The sequence below is a fragment of the Cyclopterus lumpus genome, chromosome 25 (genome assembly GCF_009769545.1).
Source record: "Cyclopterus lumpus isolate fCycLum1 chromosome 25, fCycLum1.pri, whole genome shotgun sequence".
NCBI lineage: Eukaryota > Metazoa > Chordata > Actinopteri > Perciformes > Cyclopteridae > Cyclopterus > Cyclopterus lumpus.
The window spans coordinates 5675460-5703426 of NC_046990.1; the positions used below are offsets into that span (position 1 = coordinate 5675460).

The 27967-nt window shown below is 44.0% G+C and overlaps 2 protein-coding genes across 4 annotated transcripts in view; both read right to left on the bottom strand.

The window, feature by feature from the left end:
* Nucleotides 1-437: 437 nt before the first annotated feature.
* Nucleotides 438-2955, bottom strand: fzd1 (frizzled class receptor 1). Its single transcript, XM_034528776.1, has one exon. It carries the CDS (start codon nucleotides 2489-2491, stop codon nucleotides 830-832), a length of 1662 nt encoding a protein of 553 aa, XP_034384667.1. The 5' UTR covers nucleotides 2492-2955; the 3' UTR covers nucleotides 438-829.
* A 1936-nt stretch (nucleotides 2956-4891) lies between these two features.
* The window catches only part of cdk14 (cyclin-dependent kinase 14), a 150594-nt gene continuing 127518 nt past the window's right edge, over nucleotides 4892-27967 (bottom strand). For all 3 annotated transcript variants that reach the window (XM_034528777.1, XM_034528778.1, XM_034528779.1), the window contains one exon: nucleotides 4892-9776. The gene's annotated coding sequence lies outside the window, so the exon portion shown is untranslated. The remainder of the gene's footprint in view (nucleotides 9777-27967) is intronic.

A 27967-nucleotide genomic window follows, 5' to 3' on the forward strand; every position in this document is an offset into this window, starting at 1 on the left:
CTGTCCCTTGAAGCAGGGTTACCAAATTTAAAAGTGTCTGTGAGGAGATTTACCAACTGCAGCTCAAATGAAAAAAGACAACTTTTCAGGAAAGACAGAATTTAAAAAACTATTGCCTGATAGGAGGTCCTCTAAAAATACACACTGTGGAACTAAAACATGCCAAATCACCGGCCTGGCCCTGTCACCTGGCGTACCCACGTGTGCTTTATTTGGAAAGGAATGGTAGAACTGTCGGGGGCGGGGGGGCCCCGGGGCCACAGACCACAAGCATCTCTCACGACGACTCACGCTCACGACCTGCGCACCGGTTCTCGGGCCCCCCCCACCGCCGACCGGCCGCAATAAGCTGCAGCGGGTTAATCTGGATAACGGGGGGGGGGGGCCGGGGGGGCGAGGAAGCACTCGGGTTTCACGGCACTCTGCTCAGAATAGAGCCGGCGCTCTGATCAAAGACCCCCTCGCTCCATGTGAAATACTCCCAGCGGTGTCCACAGTGAGTCAGGTCACGGGACCATTCATGGTCAGCTGGCTCTTTGTGAGTACAATTCCATTATGTCCAAAGTATGAAAAAAGGTGTTTTTACAACAAAAAAAAAGGGGGAAGAAAGAATTACAAAAAAAATGTTTTTCTTTAAATACAAATATATACTTACAAAAATCTCACAAATGTATATGTACATTAAAAAAAACAACATACCAAGTCTCTTCTGTAAGTCCGATAAAAATCACAAGAAAATAATGCAGAGGATTATCATTCAGTTTGTCACCGAGCAGTCTGCATGGGGGGGGGGGGGGGGGGGGGGGGGGGGGTAAGAGGTCAGACCACATCACACCGTGGTCTCGCCCTGTTTACTGTTGGCCAGTCTCGTGTAAAACCTCCGCCACGAGTTGAGGGTCTTCCCGGACCAGATCCAGAAGCCGGAGGTGATGCCCACGATCAGCGTCATGAGGTACTTTATCATGAAGACGGTGAAGTCGGGACTCATGTTGGGGTGGCTCTGGACCGGGCACGGCACGGCGTACGTCTTGCACGTCTGGACGATCCACGTCTTCTCCCACTGCTCCCGGAAGGCCTGCTCGTAGAAGTTGCAGGCGATGACGATGGTGGCCGGCACGGTGTACAGCACGCTGAAGATGCCGATCCGCACCATCAGCTTCTCCAGCTTCTCCGTCTTGGTGCCGTCGTGCTTCATGATGGTGCGGATGCGAAACAGGGACACAAAGCCCGCCAGCAGGAAGGAGGTTCCGATGAACAGGTAGACGAACAGCGGCGCCAGGACGAAGCCCCGGAGCGCGTCCACGCTGTTGATGCCCACGAAGCAGACCCCGCTCAGCACGTCTCCGTCCACCTGCCCCACGGCCAGGATGGTGATGGTCTTGATGGCGGGCACGGCCCAGGCCGCCAGGTGGAAGTACTGAGAGTTCGCCTCGATGGCCTCGTGGCCCCACTTCATCCCCGCCGCCAGGAACCAGGTGAGGGCCAGGATGACCCACCAGATGGAGCTGGCCATGCTGAAGAAGTACAGCATCATGAAGAGGATGGTGCAGCCCTCCTTCTTCGTGCCCTGCACCACCGTCCTCATGTCGTTGTCGAACCGGTCATTGCAGACCACCTTGTCCTCCAGCAGGAACCCAGCGATGTAGGCGATGGACACCATGGTGTAGCAGCCGGAGAGGAAGACGATGGGCCGCTCCGGGTAGCTGAAGCGCTTCATGTCCACCAGGTAGGTCAGCACGGTGAACAACGTGGACGCGCAGCACAGCACCGACCAGATGCCGATCCAAATCCGAGCGAATTTCAGCTCCTCCTCGTTGAAGTACATCATCCCGTGAGACCTCTTGGGCTCGCAGGGAGCGCCGCAGTCCTCCAGCCCGAGGAAGCGGTAGTTCAGGTACGGGGGCACGACGAGCGACGGTGGGCACCGGAACTGACCGTTCAAGTGGTCCGTGCGCACGGTCGGGTCCTGTCCGGGACTGGGGACGTCCGGTTCGGCACGGTCCGACATGTTTTGCCCCACGCACAGCTCCCCGGCGCCGTGGACCGGAAAGGTCTCGCACGCGAGGCTGTCGGGCCACTGGAAGCCGAACTTGTTCATGAGCGCCTCGCAGCCCTGCCGTGCGCGCTCGCACAGAGAGCGACACGGGGGCAGCGCCTGCTCCAGCACCGTGCACACGGGCGCGTACATGGAGCACAGGAAGAACTTTAAATCCGGGGAGCACTGGACCTTGACCAGCGGGTAGAACTGGTGCACCTCCAGCCCCGCGTCCTCCTGGTTGGTGTGGCCGAGCAGGTTCGGCATGATGGTCTCGTTGTACGCGATGTCAGTGCACAGCGGAATGGAGATGGGCTGGCAGAATCCGTGCTCCGGTATCGACATGCCCCGGTCCCCGCCGCCGTACTGCCCGTCGACTCGGAGGAGCCCCGCGTTCAGAAACAGAACGGACAGCAGTAAAGTCAGCCCCGCGCGGAGGAGTCTGTGGTGAGCCATGGTGGAGGACTTTCGGTCGGTTACTCAACTAGCTCCCCGTCCCCTCGCGGAGCAGCAGCCTACTTCCTTGAACGCTCTCTTTGTTGGCGTTTCTTTTGCGGGTCTGAACGCAGCTTCTTCCAGGCTAAAACCCGCAGCTCCTTTTTTTTTTTTTCCTCCTTCCGGCTTCCCCGGTGATGCCAGAGTGTGAGTTAAAAACAACGTTCCCCCGATTTTGAATGACAAAAATCTTCGGCTTCCCTCCGGTTGAAAAATCCACAACGAACAAACACCCCCCCCCCACCCCTAAAAAAAAAAGAAAGAAAAAAAAAAGCCGAGCCGTACTCCCCCGCAGGAACGGGTCCGCTCCAGTCCTCCGTCTGCCCGACGCCGCGTCAGTCTGCCGAGCAAACCTGTTCGGCTCTCCCTCTCGCTCCTTCAGGGAAGTCAAGCTCGGCGCCACTCAGAGCCACTTCCGGTCAAAAACGTTCTAAATAAAAGCCTCTACAGAGAAACACCGAGTCGTCAGGACGCGTGTTCATACTTGACGGCGATATGGATATTAATTGTATATACTACTTACGGCTCTGTTGTAGCACGTGTCGCGGCGTGTTCATGATAAATACAGGCAGAGAAAACGGTAATTAAGAATAGCATGACAATTCTCAAAAAAGAAAGAATTCAATTTGAGACGACACGGATAAAACAAATAGATATTTTAGTTGTTTAATAAGAGACGTCAACACATTTGCCAAAAAGCATGTCTCGACATTTGAGGTATCAGAGCTGTCAAAAACCACACTATTCACACTGGAAACATATATTTACGTGGCAATTATCAGCTTTGTCACTACCAGCGGGCTCCAATGGGATTCATTACATTCATTTTGGGGGGGGGGACGATTCTCCCAGTCAGAGACAGCATATGAGCTCTGAAGTACTTCCTGTTTGTATCAGCCTCACTTTTACTAGCTTTAAACTCTCTCTCTCTCTCTCTCTCTCTCTCTCTCTCTCTCTCTCTCTCTCTCTCTCTGTGTAGTACCTACCAGAAAGGGGGGGGGGGGGGGGGGGGGGGGCATTAGGGAGGGCCTGCATCTTCTCCCATGTCTGGTTGGATTGCTGGATTGCAGAGGTTCATTTCAGTCCACCTCTGCACTGCTGTTGGCATGAATGCTGATGGACAGGTCTGCTGAGCATCTTTAAGGACCGTACCAGCGTGTGTTTGTGGTGCATTCGTAGTAAATGAGTGAACACATTAAGAGCCAACACTATGCTGGACGACAATTATATCAATAGTAAAAAAAAAATTGAAAAAAAGTTTGGGTAACTGTAATTTGATCATATTATTTACCGTAAATCAGCTGTTACATATAGTCAGAATGCTGCAATGCATATTAATGTGATTGGCTCGTGTGCCATTCAGTTGTTGGACCAGTGTATGATCGAAGCTTCATTCCTGTTCTGTTCAAAACAAATACCTACGAGTTCTACTGACAGCTCTGCATGTGCTGCACTACCATATAAAATAGGACGTCCTCCATATACAGGCTACACACCGATAATCCACTGCACTGTATAGTGCTGAATGGACAGAGGAGGGAGACACCTATCAGTGAATATATAAGTATCAAAAAGTTAAAGGTCTAAAGATAAACTGGGGGGTACCTGATGGTTGAAACAGATCTACATGCTGTTTGAATATGAATAATGTTACTGGCCATTGGTGATCAGCTCTCCTACAGAAGTCCCACCGGACATTTGATCTTTTATGTGACATCACAAGTTAATATACATTCGTGGTCTCAGGATTACAAAAGGTGCTTCCTTGTGATAATCAAATCATAAACAATCAGAAGTTGCTTCCTCGAGAAGATGACCTGCTGTTTCGATAATCTGTTATCACAAGAAAATGACTTTTATTTTAAGATAACAAGATATGTAACACATCACTTCACGATGATGGCCCTGAAGGCCGCTGGGAGCACCATGCAGCAACGGACTGTTTTCGGAGGACCCTAAAAAATGATGCACATGGCTGAAATTAAGAGTTATCCCTTTTCTTATTATTAGCCTGCCAATTAAAATCTGACCAAACACATACAATTAGTTGTGAAACAGGCGATTGCTATGTTGCTACTAAGTTTTTACTACTGGTGGGGTTTTGCTGACATGACTCAGAAAGTGATCACTTGGGTTAATTAAAGAAACTGCTCATAACTGCCCGCTCTTTCATTACAGACATGAATGGTGCACAATAAAAAAGTCATGCCGTCAAACTGCACCTTATTTTTACTTTAAAGCTGGGGCTTTTTTAGAAATCAGCCACAGTAAGCGGTAGAAAGTATCCAACCGAAAACTCCCAGCCTCTCCCAAAGCAACAAGAGAAGCTGTACCACCGAGTTAGAGCTCGACAGACACATCTGAAGCATTAATAAATTTTTATTTCAGGTAAAACAACATTAAACAACATTTACAGAAGGACATTACATCTTCCATAATAACATTACATACAGGTCGTAACAAATAATGCTATTCTACTGTATACTATATTGTTTCACTCGGTGAAGTGACTGACGACACTCGGGGGTTCTCCAAACCACTTGTGAAAGAAAAATAACGTGTTTTCAGTGCAGCATAAAAAAAAGAAAAAAAAAGAGAAAATAAAATGCGAGAGAAGCTTTGTTGCGAAAAAAAAATGTTGCAAACACCGGATTCGTTGTTGAGCACAGCGAGGATGCGCGATGGATCCAACCGAAATGTTTGTCCTTTCCGATACCACTTCGGGCCACATGATAAAGAATGGCAAAAATAGATGCCGTATATTTATATTCACCTTATATGTTTATTCATACGTGAGATATCTTTGATAGCATTAAGGGGACCTTTGCAACCCTGTATACAAAAAACATAGTGGAAGCATTACTATTTCACTTCATGGAAGATGTGTCACCACCCTATCGATTTCCCCCTTTGACATTTCTACTGAGAGCATTTTTCGAGTCCCTTGTCACAGTGCTAAATGTGCAATTCCACCAAGTCTGTCCTTCACTGGACTTCATTGAAATATTTGAAGAACATTCAACTTCGAACTGAGTGCCTTCCGGAACTCCGCCCACAAAGGACTCAAAAAATATACGTTTTTGTACAAGACTACAGAAGTAAGAGTGTTGAGGGGCAAACAAAAGCGATGTGTGCCACGCCGAAAGTATGCACAAGGAGAAACATGCCAAAAATAATTATTCAGCTGCTAATACTGCCTGCAATCCCTTAAAGCCACATGAGGCTGGGCAATCTTCGCACAGCTCGATGGTATTAACCCTCTTCTGTCACGCCGCTTTACTGGCATTACCCGCCCCATCTCCTCCCCCCTTTTTTTTCTTCCTGCCGCACAATCACAGCCCGGGGATGACACTGAAAAGCCGCGAGATAACTTCAAGTACAGCATTTCCACGTGCTTTCCTCCATCTGTGCTAAAGGTTCAAAACAAGGGATGATATTTACATTTGCAAGAAGGGCTGGTTTGCTTTGCGTCAGGCAAAGACAGGTAACATATACGGTATATACAGTACATACAGTATATGCACTCATATACTGTATATTTATCATTAAGGGCAAAGCAAGTGCATGAAAGTAACCATACAGCCTGGAATGTAGGGCAAAAAGATTTTTCTTTAAAGTGCATTTTCAAAAACGCTATCGGGGAGAGTTGTAGCACATGATCATTTATTTTTGCCTCATTGGTCGAAGAAGCTGGGCTTGGAGCACAGTCATTAAAGCATAGGTTCAGATATTTTCACGTCTATCTTAACTAGAGTTTTTTTGATGCCTATGATACAGCCTAAAATGCTGGATCGGGTATCGGCGAGTGCGCAAGTCTATCCAGCGATCTGACATCACGTTATCCTCTCATTCATCAGTTCCTTCACACTTTACAGTAACTCTCGCTACCCGATCCGTATGTATCCGGTATGATTGGATTAGCGCATGTGCAACTCTCAACCGAGATGAGATGACAAGAAAGTGAGGCGGGCTCACTCGTTAGCTAGTTTCATCATTGCTAGCAAAATGTCACCACCAGTAAAGCGGCAAAGTGTTTTTAACGCTCTGGCATCAGATCGGTACTCGGTATCGGCCGATACACAAGTTCATGTATGAAAATCAATATCAGGAAGGATGGTATCGGAACAGCTATAATCTGAACTCAAGTGGCTACCCTGTCTAAGATAGAGGAACAAATCCACAGTCTATATTCTGAGCAAAAATGTATTCCAAAGTTTAGCCAATATTAATATTCAGCAGTCGGAAGTTTCCATCCAGATGTATCACAAATGCAACCTGCATTTCCAGAAAATCTGCATTAAGAATTATACGCGTTTCCATCCACTACTGTGATGCAAATAGTAGGAGTTGGGACTCATCGAGGTAAACAGTTGGTTATGCTAATTCCCCAATCTGGTGCTATTAATGTCAACCTCAATCTGCTGCCATTTTTCATCTCTTCAGTGGGAGCGGAAGCTTTAATGGATGGTTAGGTCACCTGCTTCATGTTCCATCTGATTTATTCACTAAGTCTGATTGTTTTTTTCTATGCAACTCTTCCATCTTCAAATCTTTTTAGCACAATTTGTACTTTTCACTTCCTTTCGTAAACACGCACAACATATGATGTTTTTATGTTTAGCAAACAACTGTCATCTTACACCTCCAGCCACCTGACACATGTTAATCCTATATTGCTTATCAATTTAAGCTCTGGTCCATCATATCAGTCAATAAACTTACACACAATTGTCTGGACGGAGATACCCACTCGATTTGGCTGACTCAGCGAATATTAGCGACAGTGGAACTTTGCAATTAATTTTGGTACTGTATGAATATCACTTGATGGCCAGTAAAGAATGGAAGAATGATTACATTTCATGAGTGATGTATTAAGAATAGACATTAAAAATGACCTTCTTTGAATGCGACAGACTGCAAAGCAAACACCAGCAGGAGGGGGGCATGGAGGGGCTGCAGGTTTATAATGTATTGAAGCAGGTAGGTGCAGAAAGGATACCCTAGCAGGCAAGACATCTATATTATAAAGTGAGTGTGTGTGAGTGTGTAAGTGTGTGTGTGTGTGTGTTTGAGAGTGTCCACAATTTCTAATTCTCCATGACGCCACATTTGCAACCTCATCTCATCGGCTTATCAACAGTTCAGGGCCAATATTATTGTTTCAAACTGATTGATAAAGAGGAAGCCATTGTATTGATAGTACTTCACAATTATCACCATACGTTTTAAGCCTGTAATATTCAGATATTTTCACACAAAACATCAAAAGAAAGACAGTATAAACTTCTTTGCAGATGATACTACGTTATACATTTGACCTTTCGTCATAAAAAGTTGCAAAACATTTAGAATGTGTAGGATGTTGAGGGGCACACATGGACGGGAAGTGTCCCCACAAGAGCACGTGTCGGTGGCGAAGGGACCACCTACAGTACACACACTGCACACACACTACCACTCACTGAAAAGCACTCATACCGACATTTTTTGAATCGTCAGATACGAAAAGCTCCGAATCAATCTTAACGTTTGACTCCAGAGCTTAACAAAAAGTTTAAGTTATTGACATAGATCATTTGTTTATAATAAAATATTGCAGATCTTTTGATAGTTATTAGATAACGTGAAGGGGAGGATTGTCGTGGGCTGGATCAAACAACAGGCCACACAGCCTATTGCCTTGGTGTTTTACCGTTTGTACATTAGCCCATTCGCCAGGATGGAAGCCCCAATGCTTAGCTATTGCCCATGTTTAATACACGCACACGTGCACGCGCACACACACACGCAAACACACACACTTACAGCTGTGGTCAATTATGTATTGCACACTGGTTGGTGCTGTCCCTGTTGTTTTATGTGTGCACCTTCAACATCTCCAGCAGAGATAATTTATTTGTGAAAGGCTTTTCAGTTGCAACACAAATCTCATCTCAGCCAGTTCTAGTTCCATCATGGAGGTCCAGTGGAAAAATTCAAAAGGGATATTTATTATTATAATTTTTCTTTTGTCAAATCAAATTCAAACCCTATTTGGAAGTGGTTTGAAATCCGATTCCAATCCGATTCCTATAGATTCGTCTCAGTTCGGACACTCAAATGTGTCCACTGTTTGGCCAGTAGGTAATATTAGCCTCATAACCCAGCGCTCGTCCTGGGATTGTGATGCAGATATGAACCAGTATGTCTGTACACAGATCTGATCTGATCACTTTCAAATAATATTGTTTCCTTCAGGGAAAATATCTAAAACACCCACTCGAAGGCAAATAAAGAGAGGAAGAGAAATATCTGTCGAAGAACAATATGTTCATATACAACTACTTCCCTTTATTTACTAGTTATTTACGGACTAGATGTCGGCTTTAGTGTTTAAAACGTATTCGTTGATGGTGGTCGTTACCTGACAAAAAGCACTATTAGTCAGCTGATAAGGTCAAAGAAAAACAGTGAAATGTCATCATTACAATATAAGTTCATCCCTCAGCAGAGATGTACATTGAAAACAACATCAGCTGTTCCCAGTCACCAAAGAACCCAGGACCTCCAATATGGCTGCCAGAGGATGAGTTGCACCACCTGAAAAAGCCCTCCATTATTTTTATTGTCTACGGTTCCACAAATTAGAGTTGAACCAGGTAAGAAAGATGAAATGTAACTCTTCAGGATCATTCTTTTTTTAACCGACTGCATTGTCTTTGTTTTCAAGCTTTACTTGTATGCATGTCTCCTCGATGTGTCTGTTGTGTCTTCGCGTGAGCAATATAGTGGTAAGAAGATGAAGCGATATTAAAATTGTCCATTATATAGTTTCTAGATGAGTATATCATACATACAAATATACATTCTTAAATAGGAGGCTAGTTACAAACACAAAACACAATATGTACCAATAGTAAAGTCTGTTTGTTTATACTGTGATAACATATGAGTTATTGGAACCTTATAAAAAGTAAACAAAATTTGATTTGCAAATGATAGCCTGAAATCTTAGGTACCGTTCATAATGCACACATGCATTCATATCTATACCCAATGCTAAATCTCTTTCTCATGCACACGGCACACACGCACACGCACACACACACACACACACACACACACACACACACACACACACACACAAACACTCACGCTCACGCATATTGTGAAGGTAATAAATAAAGAGAACTGGGGCTCTTCCATTCGTCTGGATCCTCCATCTCTTGTCTTCATCTTTCCTTTCTTTTTTTACAACAGCCACCTGAAACACAGACAAAGAGACAGAACACACAATCTGTCAGTAACACGGTCCAGACAACTGGCATTGGAGGAAAAAAAAAGAATACTAAAGCAATCCTTTCCCACATTTCATATGTTTCCTTGCAGAGTGTATGGGTTGCTCTCATTGTGTGACGGTACTACAAGGAGCATCCCGTTTACTCTTTCATTTTCAGGTTTCAGGAGTCACAAAGACATTTTATAATGTATTGAAACTAGGTGTATCCCCCCAACTAAGGATTTACAAAGTCGAATCTGATTGGTCAAGTTGTTGATTTATTTATTCGCTTAATTAATAACCCCCCCGTTTAAGTATATATTACTGCTTTTATTTCGTCTTTCTGAGGATATTGCCAAGTTAATGGTTCAATGGTCAGCAGATGTACAGTGCAACCTGGTCTTCATGTTGATTTATTCATTCTTCGAGGGAGAATGATAGAAAGCATCCACATTATTTTAAATGTTGTATCAATAGTATTATGAATAGGCTGCTGTTTTTACCAAAAATAGGGTTTGTATCATTGGGAGAAACCCACCAATTCCACATTAAATTAAAGCAGATCACATTTTTCCACAACTGTTGCGTTTCACCTGTGAAATTGTTCAGAGAGTCAGGCTCCTGAGGTTCTCCAGATATCTGATGGTATGACTCAAGACATGAGTCGTTTATTAGATTTGTTTGAGGCCACGAGTCTTCGTTTGCAACCAAGTCCATGTCTCAAAACCTGTATAATTAAAACCCAAAATTATCTGCATGGCTCGATACCACCAGGGGGAAGTGAGGAAATATGCTTTTATGTAATTTGGAAAAAAATGACAAGGGAGAACCATGAGGAGGGGGAGGGATTAACACTGAGGAGATGAATACTAAGACACAGTGGAAGATGACCAAGAGACAGTAGAGGGTGAAGAGGAGAACGAGTGGGAGAAAGAGATGAAAGGGGAAGGATGCTGAGAAAGATGGAGCAGAGGATATGAAGGTGGAGACAGTACAAGAGAAGGAGGAGGAGAGGAAGTATGAGCAGAGAGAGAAGAGAAGGAGGGCTGAATGAAGAAGAGGAGGGAGTTGAGGACTAAAATGAGTGTGTATGCATGTTCATACGTATATGCATGTCCGATATAATTGTTAGATAGATAGATAGATAGATATATACTTTATTAATCCCCAAGGGGAAATTTGTTGTCATAGTAGCGCCCAACACTTTACAGAATGGAAATAAAATAAAAATGTAAGAACAGGGATGACAGATACAGTATATACAAAATAAAAAATAAAATATATATAAAATATATATACACAATAGAATACAAATAACTGTGCAGTGTGTATTAAGGAAATTAAATTAAATTAAATGTAAACAGAGTGTGCAAAATGTCCAAAATGTGTAAATTATATACACACAATAGAATAGAAATAACTGAAATAATTGTTAATGGTAATTGTAACTAGAAAGGTGGACTCAGTAGAGGGCAACGACCAATGCTGTAATGTGTGACCTCAATAAATTCAATGAACAGACTTCATTCCAACTCAAAAACAAGCAGCTACGAATGCAGTCCGTCGGCAAGCATCTGGGCCCAAAAACAAAATGAAGCCCGCCGGGCTTATCTGCCCTGCTCAGCAGCGGCGAGGTACAGCAGCATGTGCGCTGCTAGATCCACGAGCTGATAGCGAGTCGCCTGACAAACCGTCCCGAAAACACTCGCGGTGAGCAAACTGCTTCCCCACTCCGAGTCTCTGGGTTAGCGACTGGGTGGAACCGGCGCTGCACTCGGCTGTGTCATCACTCTACCAGCCGCGGGGGGGGGGGGGGGGGGGGGGGGGGGGGCAGTTCAGAGCAGCGAGCGAGGAGTCACTGGCAGTCAGTGGTGGCAGACAACAGGCGATAAAAGGTGTTTTTGAGAAAGTTTGAGTCACCACATGATCATGCACCCACAATATGATGCTGAATCGCTCGCGGACGATTTTGAGACCCGCTTGACTCTTCCAGGCCGAGATAATACATTGAAATTGGAAATGTGTTGAGGGATATGCACCATGGCAAGGTCAAGTCAAGGTCACTGAGCAGTGTACCTCTGCGTTGTGTGTGTCATCCCTCTTCACGTCACTGTCCAACACACTCTCACTCCCATTCGAATACCGCGGATCCTGTCACAGTCGAACAACTTGTGTCACTGTCAGGCGACGTCCACACTGACGCGTTTCTCAAAAAAGGATGCGGCGGAAGAACGGCAACGGACGAAAAAGAGGGACTGGAGATGGCTTTCGCTCGGACCAGACGGCGACCGATCAGGCAGCGGGCCGCGGGCGTCGACGGCATCGTTTGCAAACTTCTCCGTCTAAGTCTGTACTCCGGGGAGTTTTCAAACTCAAACGTTAAAAAAAAAAGAAAAAAAAGATATGCGTTTTTAAAATGGAAACATGTCTCAGATGCAGAAGCTGCTTTATTAGACACATCATACACTCCATAAGCCAACAAGGGATTCATTGTTTTAAAGCGATCCGATGTGCTAAGAACAGATGTAGGCTTCCGCTCTCTAGGGATCAAAGAGCACCAAGTTGGTGTGTGTGTGTGTGTGTGTGTGTGTGTGTGTATGTGTGTGCGTGTGTCAGGGGGTTCCACTTGGGAAACAGATGGAGCTGGTGGGTGGGTTTTGTGTGGAGGATTTAGCAGGCGTGGCCAGCTGCTGGCTGTCCTTTAATAGAGATCCTCTCGCCCTCCCCCAAAAATTAAATCCTTAAGCAACTCTGCATTGGGACAGACACACACACATACACACACACACACACACACACACACACACACACACCAAAAAAAGAGTCTTTGATTAGCTTTACAATTTGCACTCCTTAATCACACACTAGTTTTAAAGGCAGAAAGGACGCTGACACACATATTACTCTTGCTGACTCGTAAAATATAAATACTAATAGAATATTCAGCATTTTACTCTTGTAAAGAAGTAGGATATCCGTCTTTTGGTTCAGTCAACTTGTCGTCTGTCCTTTGACCATGTTGTATGACCCTGTTGTGCCATCAACACCTGCATCACAGTGAAGTACGCTTCACTAAGCTCATGTTGAACATCTCTTCTGTCATTTCAATCAAATTACCACAACTACTTCACCTCTTGTGGCACTAGTGTTGGCAGGACTGGTTTCAGGTGCAGTGCGTAGGTCAATGTTTGAATTTGTTCAATACTTTGATTTATGACCAAATACCTGAGCTAATGATAGCCTATGTCTGTTAGCCTCGGCTGGACTTTGTATCAGTTAGCTGCTATTAGCATGCTAAACTAAGGTTGTGAACCTGGTGAACACTATACATTCTAGACAGCAGTTCTTTTTTTAAGTTGCAGTGTGTCGGCTGTGTCTAGGTCTTTTATTGTGAAAGGTCAGAACGGAATCAGCGAAGCGCTGCTGTTGGCAATGTGGGAGTAACACAGTGTTTGCTGTCATTTCACAACCTTCATAAAGTATAGACGCAACGTGACCCGGCGACACAATCTGTGCCGGGTCACCTCAAAGAGTGGGGCCATGTGCCCGCCTCCTAATGTGGTCCCTCAATGCGTCCTGGGTGCATTCACTGTGGGGACAGTGGCAGTCATGCGTAATAGAGTTCATCTGGATGACATTTCATGGCACGTCACATGAGCTCAAATTGGACTGATGTGTACGTTTGAAGCCAAACACAAACCTGCAGAAACCAAAAGCTCTAAATAACAGACCGGAGTGGAAATCTGCTGCTTTACAAGTGGTCCAATCCGCAACCCGTAACGTCAGCCATCTCCACTCCGCCTCCACACTCCCTTTCGCAGCTCCTCTTGCTCTTCATCCTTCTCTTCCTCCACCTCTCTTCCCCTATCGTCCATCATCGCTTCAATCCTACCAGGCACTCCTCTCCCAAACACACAACGCATCCTCCCTGATTACATCCATCAAGAGAACAGCAGCACACACGCACTTTGTGCTTCCATGCAACTTTCTGCTGGCATGTAAACAACATGCGAGAGTTTCGGCCATGTGCTTCGTGACTCTGCGCTGTTTCTCAAAGTGGCTTGACTGAATCAGACTGACCGACCCCCCCCCCCGCCCCCTCCCTCCAGCCCCCACATGACCCAGAGGCCCAGGGGGGGGGTCACGACACCTGACCCCCTCCCCCTGCTGGGAGGTCCCGTTATGTCTGATCCTGTTTAATGAACTGAGTCCGTCTGGCCTCAAATGTCGTCCACCGAACACCCGGAGCTGAAAAGGTGCTGACGGTTTAATAAGCTGCTTTATGGTGTATATATATAGATATATATGTGTGTGTGTGTGTGCATGTCTGCGTTTGAGAGGGGGAGGAGCCTCACTTGGTATGTGTTGGATATGATGAGCACATGCAAGTGAATAGAGGATTTAGAAGTCATTTACATGAAGACATTTTTCCATATTCTTTCATCCCCCACTGGATTTTTGACTGTAATTTCCAGTGATATTTGGAGGAATGTAGTATTGTGGCCAAGTCTGTGTTGAGCTGCCACTACAACCAACAGACACTCCTCTGTCTCTACAGCGTCCTGATAATGAAAAAAACAATTAAACAGAGAGGAACAGACTGAAAATGCTCCAGTTAACAGTTAAACATCAATATCTCACACACACACACTTGGCTTGTCGGTTGTTTTGACTGCCAACATTATTCAAGACCAAAAGTCACAGTGTTTGTTTAGTATAAACCTGTTAATATAGAGGTGTATTCAACATGTTTGCTCTGGTTTCTAAGGTAATCCAGTCTGGATTAACTATTAAAACCAACATGCTGGGATACAGACGGGACTGGGTCCAAACATCTGAAATCCATCCAGCCAATCCGAGGAGCAGAGCAGAACAGCACCCGACAAGGACAAAAGTGAGAAGAGAGGAAGATGGAGCAAAAAATTGCTACTGAGTGCATTTAGTCCGTTTTAATCAAAACGTGGTGTAAGTTTGTTTGCGTTGCTGGGAACCCAGAAACCAAGTCCCACTGTGGTGCGGACCAAAACAACTGGTGGGAGGCCGCTTACGAGAGGCCGGACGGTTTCCAAATGAACCCAACATTCCATTGGATGGCGGTGAGAACATAATCCAACCCACGTGCAGGCAGTAAAGTAGGACTGACTGGACAAAAAGAGTGACGTTCATGAAGTCCTTCCAGTTAACTGGAGAAGGGATTTGTGCACAGACGTATCAGGGCCCGAGTCGAAGAGAAACAAAAAAAACCCGGGGCCCTGCTCCTTTTTTCACGCCTCTCAGCAAATGTATTTTCTTTATTTGATGCACATTAACTAGCGAAGCTGAACAAGACTAAATAGAAAATAAACCAAAAGTATCAATTTCACTCCGACTCCGACTCGCCAAAGCGGTTTTCTCAAAAGCCCCCTCAGAGAATTAGACGATGTGAGGACTAAACAAGACCACAGTGAGCATTACAATGTGACCTCGACGTTGACCTTTTCACCCTGAGCTAATCGGTGTCATCTGAATATCGATGGAAAACATTCTCTAACCGTGTTTCATCAGAAACCAATTAAAAGGATTCTTGTTATCCTTACATCGCAACGTAATCATTCTATTATCTCAAGATAACAAATGTTGATGGAAATGCAACATCCTATTTATTCGGTTTCATTATTTATTATATTATTCCATTATATCCGTTGTCTTTCTTTTGTGGTTATGACTCGCGCCTCATTATCTTAGGTCGTGGTTACACTTGTCTTTACGAGGGACCATCCCAGGACGCATTAAATGTCACGTCTGTACGCTCCAGGTTAAACACACACAAACACACACACACACACACACACACACACACACACACACACACACACACACACACACACACACACACACAGGGCAACAACAGATATTCAGTACAGGGGAATTTAGTGTTGTCGGGGAAGTGTAACGCCCACCATGTGGTTCCCCCTCAAGTTAACGCTGTTATCTCCGTCAGCACTGTTCAATTGTATAACTAGAACAACCATCTGGTCTTGGCAGACCAATTAAAAGCTCCTTACAAAGAAATCTGGTGGATCAATAACTTTGTGATGTTGGAGGGCTAAACGAGAGAGCAAAAAAAGGGGGCAGCCGGTGCACCTCGGGGGCCCATCCGCTACGTGAGCAGCAGATTCCACAGAGGCCCCTGTCCGTTGTCCTACGCCCTGCTGCTCTAGCTGGGAAAGTTGTCTTATCTTCACGCTCATGGCTTATAGCCCGAAACACGCCGTCTCTGAACGGCCCCGCCGATAGAGTCGTGGGCGCTGACCTCCACAGCTGACACCAACATTGTTTTTAAGGATGAAAGATGTCAAAATCTGTAAAAAAAACAAAAAAAACAACTACGGTTGATTTTATTTGTCCATTTTCATGGAGAACCACTCGCATCAAAGAGGACAGGAATGGCAATAAGCTGGACCAGTTTAGCACATTTCTGTCTGTAGATGTCCAGATCCAGTGTGAAGGAAAAGGAAAAATGAATGCTCAGCTCCAACAGCCTGCAGACTTGCTCTAACACAAACACTTTCGTCTTTGTTTTTCTTGCCTCAGTTGTCTGGGCCAGAGTAAATGAAAATGAGTCTTTAAAGAATGCATAGACGCAATCCGACACACACACACACACACACACACACACACACACACACACACATCCATGTGTTTCCTATTAACCCATGTCCTGGCAGCCAAATCTTACAAAATGAGCGGTTAATAGCTAGAATCACACTGCCCAAAAATGTCTGCATACACACTGAGGCCACGCACTCCGACGTTCATAACTATCCACTCATACAACATACAAACACATCAGCTAAAACTAGCACACAAACACCCTCGTGCTCTCGCTCACAATTCACAGAGACCTTGCTCTTTTAGTGCAGGTGCAAGTTATTATGCACACATTCCTGAATGCATCGAGGTCTTTGGGTTTTTTATGGCAGCTCATCTCCAATGACGTCTGCAATTCTCTGCATCATTGGCCCGTTTAATGCTCACCAAGCAACGAAGCAACACATTACATTAACTCTCGTTAATGTACCAAGGACGTTTTCTAATGTCCATTGGGAGAAGATTTTTGATCCGTTTGTTGGACCGGGCATTGGTTGAACGCAGGGAAACAGTCTTTCTCAGCACCCACCGGTTATCGTCGAGTGAGGATTTAGTTTTTAACTGGTTTAAAATATAGCTTGTAAACTGGCTACTTGTGAAACAGCAGCTGCAGCAGAGAAGAAGCTGAGGGCAGAGCTCCAGAGAGGTGACACTCTGCACTCAGCCGAGACTAAAAAATATCAGCGTTTAAAATCATCTGGTCACTGTGATTGGTTGATTGTTTCTACAATCGGCAGAAATATCCGTGAATGAACTGACATATGTGAACTGCTGAACTAATCCAAGAGGTCAGGAACCAGTTTTAGACTTACTGATGGTTGGTTTAAAACCTGTCTGGTGCTCTGTTGGATTTTGTTTTGTCATATCTCAGTGACAGACCCAAATCCTCCTTTAAATTTGAGGTATTTTCACAAGGCCTGTTTAACTCTTCAACACCTTCTGATTCTCAAAGCTCAACTGTCATTGACAATCTGTAAAGTCAGTGGCATAAATGCGCTTCCAAATGATATATTTGAATCAGTCTGTCAAGAAACCAAAAGCAAAACCACACCGACAACCCAACATTTTGGCAAATTGATAAATGATGAATTCTTTAGAATTAAGTCATCAAGGCTACCTTAATGATTTCTTATATTCTTATTCTTATATTGTTTAGAATGAACTCTGGTTGATTCACATGTCAGTCAAAAGACCTTCGCTGCTCTGGCAAGATGGACCTCGGAACATTTCTGAACATTGTGGACCATCTTTATGTGACTAGGGTTCAAATGATGTGGAACATCTGAAAGGAGAATTGGCACAGTAGCAATAATATGTATTTTCTCCACAGATTCTTCCATAAAAGCCAAAGTAATCAGTGCTTTCCACAGACTTGTCTTGCTGGCAGCGTAGAGGCGCTCCTGAAATGGTAGTTAGACCTTAATGGGAAGTTCCCTTGAAACCCAGAATACCGGTTTGGAGTGACAATATGACCCATTTTAGCAGCATGGCAAGCAGAGTGCAGTTAAAGCTCAATCACCACCATACCTCAGCTCAGCATGTGTTCTGCTGTGTGGGGCTGTGGCGAGGAGTAATGAGTGTATATCGAGGGTCAGAGAACGCCCCGGGTGGAAACGCCTTCATCTACGAACTTGCAAACACACCCACTCGCTGGGGATCGCCAGGTTCCCATTCCATAAATCCTTGTTTGGTTGTATGTTTTTCTTGTCTGGGGCCTGGCTGACTTCCCCCCCCTCACTGGGGTTTATGTAAGGTGATGGAAACACTGAGAGGAGGGTGGAGGACAGAGATGGGAGGAGGAGAGCACTTGAATGTAACTGGGAAAGCAAAGAAGAAAAAGCTGGGGAAGTGCATTTGCCAAGCGAAACGTTGGAGAGATTTAAAACGAAAAGGATGAAGAGAAAAGAAGAACAGATAAAGTACTAAAGTCAAGAGCCGTGAGATGCCGCTGCCTGGCATTTAGAGTAAAGGTTTCACTGTTTATGTAACTGGCCACTCTAAATCAACTGGCCTCCCACTGGGCCAGGCCACAGGGACCACCATCACCCTCAATTAGCACATTCTGACATCCTGTCTTTAATCTATACATAGCAATAGGGCTGGGCCATAAAACAATCTTGAACAGTTTCTAATGAGATGCATTTTCGATGAAGTAATTTTTTCCTCTACCTACAGAAACAAAAACAGCCAATACGTTGTAGCCTCCATCGTAGCGCCCTTTATTATGCATGCAGATTAACTGGCCAATTGGAATTCATGCAGTGGATGCTGTGGACGTATGTGATATTACCATTAATCACAATGTGGTTTAAAACAGAGTCACACATATAACATTACATTGTCTCTACTTGTACATGTCCCTGATATAGGTTACTTTCAGTTCATGTTTGAGTAATTAAATGAGTATTTGTTGAGTTCTCATGTTATGAGCTGTGCCAGATTAGGCCTTTGGAAGCCAATCAGGAAAGAAAAAAGCAGCTTGGAAACTTGGCTTGATCACAAGTTAGGGTGTTTCATTTGAGGGCTGTTAGCTTTGTTGAGCCAGCTGAACGTTTGCCAAACTCATGGTGAATGGCTCTAAATTCATCATCATTCCCACGACAGCTCCAGTGGCTGTTTTGGGGGTGTTTACAAGTAATATCGGTGTGTGTGTGTGTGTGTGTGTGTATCTACACATTAAGTACATGTGCCAAGAAAAATAGTAACAAGACAAAGTCTAAAGCCCTACTAGCAGCCCCTGAAGGCTGCGATGTTCATCACATCCCACATGATTAAAGTGTTGGCCAGAATCAACAAGAAACAAGATTACAGCCATACCATTTGTGTGGATAAATCAAAGAAATATACAGAAAGTGGCACAACGGGATTTAAGAGATTATGGTTTCAGAGTGGTGTTAGAAGAAAGCTCATTCATGACCCATTTTTGTTACCTGTATGAGTGGAAATGTGGTGGTCACACAATGAACAAAAACAAGAGGATCCATCCTCTGTGGATGATGAATATCGATACCGTTCATGAACTAGCCAGTGGGGCACCCTCACATGCACTAACATGCACTAAATGATGATAGCGTACGATGAGTCAAGGGATCATCACAAATAATAACTAGTTATCCTCTGGGGATCATGAACATTCCCATACAATTCAATGGTGTTGGACATGCAAAAACAGGAAAAGGGACAGGAAATATCTAGGGAACATCTATGGATGTCTAAAGGCCTCAGGGAAGAAAAGTCATGACCACGTTGCTGCTCTTCCTCATCTAAATGAACACATTTGTCTTTACCTTAAGAAGATCGAATTAATTGGAAGTTTTATCAAAAAAAAGCTCATTATACTGACAGCACCTGCTGAAACGTCACTCATTGGACTGCATGACAATACATGATGGTTAATTCATGTGACGTGGGATCACATGTCATCGCACCGATGAATCAGTGGGGGAAGGGCTAATCGATGCCTTTGCTGGCTTGGATTTACCGATTCCTACTTCTCCGTCCTTAGATTCGGATAAGATTGATCATTTATGAGCTGCAAAGGAGGTGAAATGTAGCCATGACAACAAAGGAACAAAGCTGATGAAAGCTGGCACTTTTTGATGATATGACATAAGAAATAAACATTGCGGAGATAACTTGCTTCAGGTGGATGGACAGACAGGGGGAAAGAAGATTCTTAGTTACGACTTCAGGATTTTAAAATACACTTGTATCTTCTGCCTACTCTCCATAACATATTCTAGAGAAGAATTCAGTGCCTCTCCATGACCAGTTAAAACATTAAAGCTTGAACATTGCAGAAACACTGCACAGTTTGATCTCTTTGACAGGCTATTTATATAGCAAGGCTTAAACCCTCACCCAACCGAGGCTCACAATGAAGACACACCGCAGCTGGCCTAATCTCTCTCAAGATGAATCTGTCATGAAGACGATAGCAGAAAGAAAAAGAGATTGGTATTAATTTAAAAGCCTGTTTTCCATTTTGCTTTACCTTTTTTTTTCGGTCTCGCCAACCTGCGTCAAGAGATTAAATGATTGTACGCTCAATGACAGCTGGTCTTGAAACAGCAGCATAGAAGTCACAGGTTTAGTAAGTTTGATGATCATTTATAGAATTAAATTCAAGAACAGAGACCCCTAAGAGACCCCTCATTGTTTGTCGACGCTGGTAAAGAGCTTCATGTGTCTGATGCTGGCAATGCTCTTCCTCGCCACAAAAGACAACTAAACGAAGTAAATTGGTTGCTGTCAAACTGTTACTGACAGGATGCACAGGGGTGTGTTTGCCTGGGGTTCATTTCACATTCGCTTTTTAGCATCATGCGTATTAATTGTAGGAGGTTTTGTTCAGTAAAGTTATGACACTCTCTCTGTAGGACGGTATGACAGCACCTTTGAATAAACGCCTTAATGAACAGGCAGCAGGTAGAACGGAGGCCAGTACATTGGCTCGAGCGTAGAAGAAGAAAAACAAATGACACCATCGAATTGGAATATTGAATTGAAGACTTTGCAAAGACAAGGTCATATTTTCCAAGGCCTGATGAATTGGAATTCAATACATTTAAGACTATTCAGGCATTTGCAGACACACTTCTGAAATGTATGTCCAACACAGCATGGATTTGGCACAATAGGAATCTACATATTCAAATATATTACAAGTAAGTGATAATGCAGTAAATATCTCTACCTATGAGAATATTAAAGTTTCCTCCCCAGTGTGACAAATGACTGCTACAAAAAATATATCTGACTTCTGGTTGCTGCTCCGAGCTAGGCTTGTTAGCGAGCCAATAGTATAACGACGTTGGTATCACATGGTATCTCTCAGCGATCCAGTTTGAAGTTCACTTTCAGGCCATTCACACTACCTGGTCAAAGGATAGTGGAAGATTGGGGTCTTGCGTGTGATACAGAAGGCCAACTTCAATCTCTGGAGTCAAACACGTTGGACGCCCACCATCTAGTCCGACCTCGACCTTTTGGTTGTCACGACAAAGCAAACATTTCACGACAAGGGTTTTGAACTAACAACCAATGCCGTCGTGGTTTTGATGAGGATATTCTAATTTCTACAATTTCTATTTCACAAGAGGTGAAGGTAAATACTGGACGGCTGCACTCCATGAAGCTTTTGAAAGGACAGTGTGGAGAGCAGACCCAACCGTCTGGGGGTTGCACAGCCAAGTGAAGAGCAAAGAGGCCATTTGGTTAATTTTAGATCCTTGTGGTGTCCCTTGGAGTCTGCTACTAACCCTCTGCTTTTGAGCTGCACACACACACACACACTCTGCATACATTGCATACATCACTTTCCGAAATATGTATGTAACGGCGGTTGGTCTTGAGAGCATTACTGTGAGATCAGATAGTTGCGGTGGTGTTCTGACAGCGGTGGTGTCACTTTCCTGTGAATTACAGCTGGTTTTGAAAAGACTGGGTGTTGCCCACACTGGAACTTGGACACCGTATCCTATTCCACAGAACATTTGTTTGGAAAGCCACCCTGATATTTCGAATTGTCTGGCTGGAGATAGTATCTGCAAGCTATTGTTCCTACTTCAACATGTTGAGAACATATACAATGAACATGTAACGCTGATGTTTTTGGAGTTTCCTCTTCAGGAACAACGTCGCATATTGTACCAATTCTCGACTGAAACAACAATAGCGCACATATTCAATCAAGCTTGAACCCGGTAAACAATACGAGACGCCTGTGAGCATCTATTCCGCAGTAAATGGGCCGTCTAAGCATGTTAGTATTCCTCCATCACAGTGAAGGGGCTGCTGTTGGTGGCTGTGAAAGCTGCTTTTATTGAGGCCTAAACGGCTGCATTTAGTGAGGAAATCAGCTTGAACATACCATTCTATTTCTGTAAGTTCTCCTCTCTCTTTCTAATGGGATTATAGGCAAATAGAGACAGAGTGGGTATGGCACATAGAGCACATTTAGGGCTTCAGTATTGGGGAGAGAATGTGAGTAAGAGGCTGCAGCAGCATAAACTGATATATATGTGTCTACTCATCTATCTGTGTCTGTTATAGCATGTATATTTGTGGGTATACCCAATAGTGTTTGGGTATATGTAGACTGCATGCATGTATTACAAGACACTAGGTGTTTCTTAAAGGAGGATCCTACAGAGGCTTGCCAAGACTCTCTTTCCTAGCATTCAAAAAGCAAACATTGGAACAGTCCAGTGTGCAGAAGTAATGGACTTGGTATGGTTGAAATATAAAATGTGTATTCCTAAGAACAATATAACCAGAGAACAATTGAATGCAAAACAATTGATGTGCCCTTCTCAAAGCTTCACACATTTAACGACACTGAGAGGACCGAGGCAAACACTGACATTACATCGACCTGGATGGATGTACCGATTCAATGATTCACGATCCAATGTGATTGATGTAAAGTGAAAACACCGATATATCATCATTTTAAAGATAGGCCTTTATTTAAAAATCCCTGTCTGTTTCCCATTTACATCCAAGTGCACCTCCTTCTTAGACATCCAAACAGGGCTATCAGCGCTACCGAGATTTCGGCAGATTGCTGAGGTGAAAAAACTTTCTAGCATATTTTCCTTGTTTCTAAATTGGGGGACAGGAAATGCATCGTGCACATAGATTCAGCAGTTGAAAGGATCCGTCCTGGAATTGAACACACCAAAAGCTCATGGGCAGATTGCCATGGAATGTATGCTAACACATTCAGGATACTCCATGATCTCTCCTTTATTACCACCGTTTGGCTAAACTGTCAGCTTGCAGAGGCTTTTTCCAGTTTATATAGAATCCTTTGAAATGGTCCGTATTGGACAAGTCAGCACTTTACAATTCGGAACTGTTCTTGAGACTCGTTACGTTCGACAATCACGAGGTCCGGAGCAGAATAAACAATAAAAAACAGAAGCTGCTTTTCTATTTTCCGATCAGTTTGCATTGCCCAATTGAATGTGTGGTCTCAAGTCTACTGTGTGTGCAGACATGACGGAGTCCCCAATAGACGGGCTACAAAGAGCCGTACACTCCATTGAATCTAATCTTGCAATCATGAATATCCTTCAGCGACAGAGATAGCGGATTTACATCAGATTAATGCTCCGTCCTCATTAGATTTTCTAAAGGAGAGAAGGGGAGTGAGATGGAGGGGATGGTCATTATAACATGCTATGTAATTAGTCCAACCCCCTTCTCCATAGCAGTTGTACATTCCATAATCCATATTTAAATGCAACGCTGACACAGAAACAGTGTCGCAGAGACTAAAGAGCGCCACCGGCTCTGTCCGGCTCTCTGTGCCGGCCTTGGGGACGTGTGGGGCCTTGGGACGGGGTTTGGAAGGCTAGGGACTGTTATTTGAAGGCTCGCTGCTTTGGATAATGAGCTCTATGTGTTCCCCCTCTCTTACAGATACAATTTCAGACAAAAACACAAACACAACCAAATGAGAGACTGCAAATTTGGTCTTGGTCCAAATGCCCTTGTCCTTTCTATTTTACTTCCTCAGACTGTACAAGAAACCCTGCGTTGCAATTAAACAGAAGGAAATGCGATTCTTTTGTGAATCATTCATCCTTTGTCCTTTCACAGCTCCTGTATGAAAGCAGAGCAACATGCTGCTGTTTGGCCTCCAGTTTACAATTCTGTGTGATGAAGATTTAGTTCAGCATCGCCCCCTCTGGAGAACACTATTGTCAAGTGTATTAATTAGCCTATTTTGTGTAAGTATAACGATCTGCATAGTTTAGTTAATTTACGGGGCATGCATAAGAATGATGGAGGGGGATTGCAGAGGAGGAAATGTGCTTGGGAAATTTGTTTCATATTTACATAATTATTTAGAAGCTCCTGCTGATGCTGAAACTGAATTTTTGGGCTTTAATTTATTCCCCAAAAAAAGGCTTGTGTTTGCTCAGGGATTGTGCACAGGGACTCAGCTGGTTAATCAAGCATATGTATAATTCATTTTCCAAGCATGGGGTCTGGCACTGAGGTTGTTAAGATGAGCATTTCTAAATGTAATATTTTCACTTTCTCCCTGTGAAGTCGAAGCCATATACTCTGAAGACTTGGACTATATCAATAGTGCCCAACCTAAACCCTGCATCATGTAAGAGGAGGATTTTCAGTGGATGACAATATGGACTGCCTCCCCCTTTCCCTCCCCCCTGCCCCCTCCTCCCACCTCCATATATACACCCCTGCTGGGAGCCCCACAAGTCACTCTCAGGCTGCTTACACAAACAATTAGAAGATATTTTTGGCTTCCAACAGAAGAAAAAAAAACATGCAGTAATTGTGCCTTCTGTTTGAGCAGCCACTTTGTTTCAGCACTGGAACAACATACATAAAGTAGATGAGCAGAGGTTGAAGAGTGAATAATCTCTATGAACCTCAAGGCCCACGACGAACCACCAGAGATCCCCTTTACACTTAAAGACTAATTACTAGGCTGCATTGCAGTGAGCAAGCAGACACTGGGCTCCCAGTGGCACTGGTATTTTAGACTGAAGGTACTGCTGATATCCTGCAATCATTGGTGGGTTTACTGAGGCTGCGTGCACTGAGAGGACCGAGGCAAACACTGACATTTTAATTCCTAAATCAAGAAATGACATCGATCTGGATGGATGTAACGATTCACGATCCAATGCGATTGATGTAAAGTGAAAACATCGATATATCATCATGTTAAAGATATTTTAAATTTCAAAATTTCTGTCTGTTTCCCCTTTACATCCAAATGCACCTCCTTCCTAGACATCCAAATAGGGCTATGCAGCGCTACCGTGTGGCATTATGGGATTTAGTGTGATGGATGAACGTCGGAATAAACTCTTTAATTAGGCCTTCTAAAATAAGTGAAGATTCAGCAACTGGATTGTCATATCTCACCTCAAATATGTTCAGAAACAGATTTTGGCAGACTGCTGTGATGAAAAAAATGTCCTGAGTTTTCTAGCATTCAACACAAATTTCATTTTTCCTGCCTACAAATTCTTCACAATAAAAGCCCCCCCCCCCATTATTTTCACTGCTTACTCTTCCGTTCTGCAGTATAAGTAGACTTGTTTTATTGGGGAATAACAGCCAACTATTGGCTGTTATGTCAATAATTGCTCCGGTTATAAACCCATTTTGTTGTATAACAGCTTTTATTTTGAAGCAGCAAAACCAGGAAATGTTGGGTTACGTAACAGGAAGGGAGCTGTGCTCCAGGCCCAACATTACAGTACAATACACTGTACTGTCTTTGTGTTATTATGTGCTTTGGTTTCATTGTAGCGTCGCCATCTAACACAGATAATGTGTGATACAGCTGTTAATGTTTAGTTTAACAGCTTTCAAAATAAACGGAATTGAATTGAATTAATGCCGTCCGTCCCCTTCTTTTGTACAATCAATCAAACTGCTTCATATCCATCATAAGAGAAGTAGGTCACACTGGCTGGATCATATGACAAGATTATACATAATACAGTACAATTTCTAGCACCATGATGAGATGTTTGTGGGTCAGAAACTAGCAGCAGGAACATTTTGTTATTCATGTCAGCCAACCCCACCATCTTTACATGAGCTGCTGGTGCTTAATATGGCAGCAGGGTAGAAAAATGAAGCGCTGCCTGTCAGTGATGCTCGTACAGAATAACTGCTCAGCTCTAACCTTTCATTAAAAGAAGCTGAGCTGCCCGGAGGCATAGCATGTGAAAAATGCTCACTATTCTCTTGTCGCATCAGGAAGTCAGCTAAGCAAATAAACAGTGTAATAACATAACAACATAATCAGATTACGATGGCAGAATAAGAAAAAGTGTGCTTTTGTGTGACTAATCAGCTGCTGGGTTTTTCCTGAACAGGAGAGAGATGTGATGTCCTGCTGAGAACAGACGTCTAGCTGCAACTGGGTAAACACCACCAAGGGGTAATAAGCTGCCAAACAACCCCGGTGCTGGGCTTCACAGGAGCCCGGGTTGCGCTGGGACTGGGAGCGGGGCTGGAGGGGGGGAGGAGGAGGAGGCTGGACCTCCCTGTGTCCCACTGGGACAAAGTGGGATCCAGCCCCACCCTCTCCTCACCCCACCACCGCTCCTCCCTCTCCCAGAGTGCTGGAGCTTTAAGTCCGTCTCCCAGGTAACACACACACACACACACACACGCACACACACACACACATGCAAACCGAGACTCTTAATAACAAGGCCCTGCAGTGCAGAAAGCGCAGGGCCTTGTTAGCCAACAACCAGGCGTGAAATCACTGCACCGTACTCCCACCACGATGAGTCAATCTATACCTTCTGTTTCTCTTTGTTCATGCCTGTGTGTGTGTGTGTGTGTGTGTGCGTGCTGACGATGAGTGTGTTTGCTGGTATTCCTCCAGGCCACGCAGAGCTCTATCTTTGACTGGGTTAGCTGTCTTTTGTTTAGACTCCTCTGCAGCTCAGCTCCAACACACACCTCATGCTGTGCATCCTAAACACACTATCAGAGGATTAAGTTAACTTTCCCCGACTTTAAATGAGAAGGTCTCTATTGAGTGCATTTCCATACACCTGTTTCTGTGCATGCGTGTAAGTGTTATTTGGAGAGTGCCTATTGGTAGCTTAGAGTTAGCGCTGTCCGGCTGACAAAGCATAGTTTGTCTTAAATAAATGACGACATTGTTTGAGATGGTTCTGCTTCTTTTTCTCGCTTGTCTTCTCACACTGTGGACTCAGTGTCCACACCGAGAGCCGAGAGTCCTGCTCGCTAGCTGCTGGTCCACGAGCAGCTCAATGCTTTCTTTGAAACGTGTTACTATCTTGATTTTAAGATGAGTATACACTGCGGTCATTGGTATTAGTTAAAACATTGATTTGAAGGCACTCAAAAGACTACAGATCCCATCGTTTCTCCTCCACCAGTGCTTCGTTCTCTTGTCATATTTCATCTTTCCTCATGACTCTTATACTCCGGCTCCAGTCTGTCGAGCTAGCTAGCTTCAGCAGTTCCAGGCTGATGGCTGAGAAACGGTCTTTATTAAATGCTGCTGGAAAGAATTATATTGAGTAAGAATTACATCATTCATAAAAATATTTAACATATAACATATTTATATTATATAATCATCTTATAGGGCTAGATTTTTGCATTTTTTACAAATGTCAGCAGGTGCATATATATATGTTGTATATTTTAATAGAAGACCCAACCCAACAACAAACATATCATACTTATTGTACTTGAGAACATACAACTACCAATATTAAATATATCAAACGCCTCTTATTCATCTGTGCCAATGTTGACCCATCTCCACCTACCTGATGGACTTCCTCTCTCTAGGCAGTTGCTCTGAGCAATAATACTATTATAATAGTATTATAATAATAATAATTACCCAGGTGGGTTTAAAAGGGATCCTTCATTACCATGAATACACACACTGTAGTTTATTTTGACAGAGCGCCCAATGTGGATTAATCCGCCCCTGAAAATAGTCCTCAACAAACGCAATATTTCTACCTGTTTGAGTAACTTTTGCTGAG

Excerpts from the sequence above, each read along its gene's own strand:
- fzd1 (XM_034528776.1), bottom strand. The coding sequence starts at position 2,491 with ATGGCTCACCACAGACTCCTCCGCGCGGGGCTGACTTTACTGCTGTCC.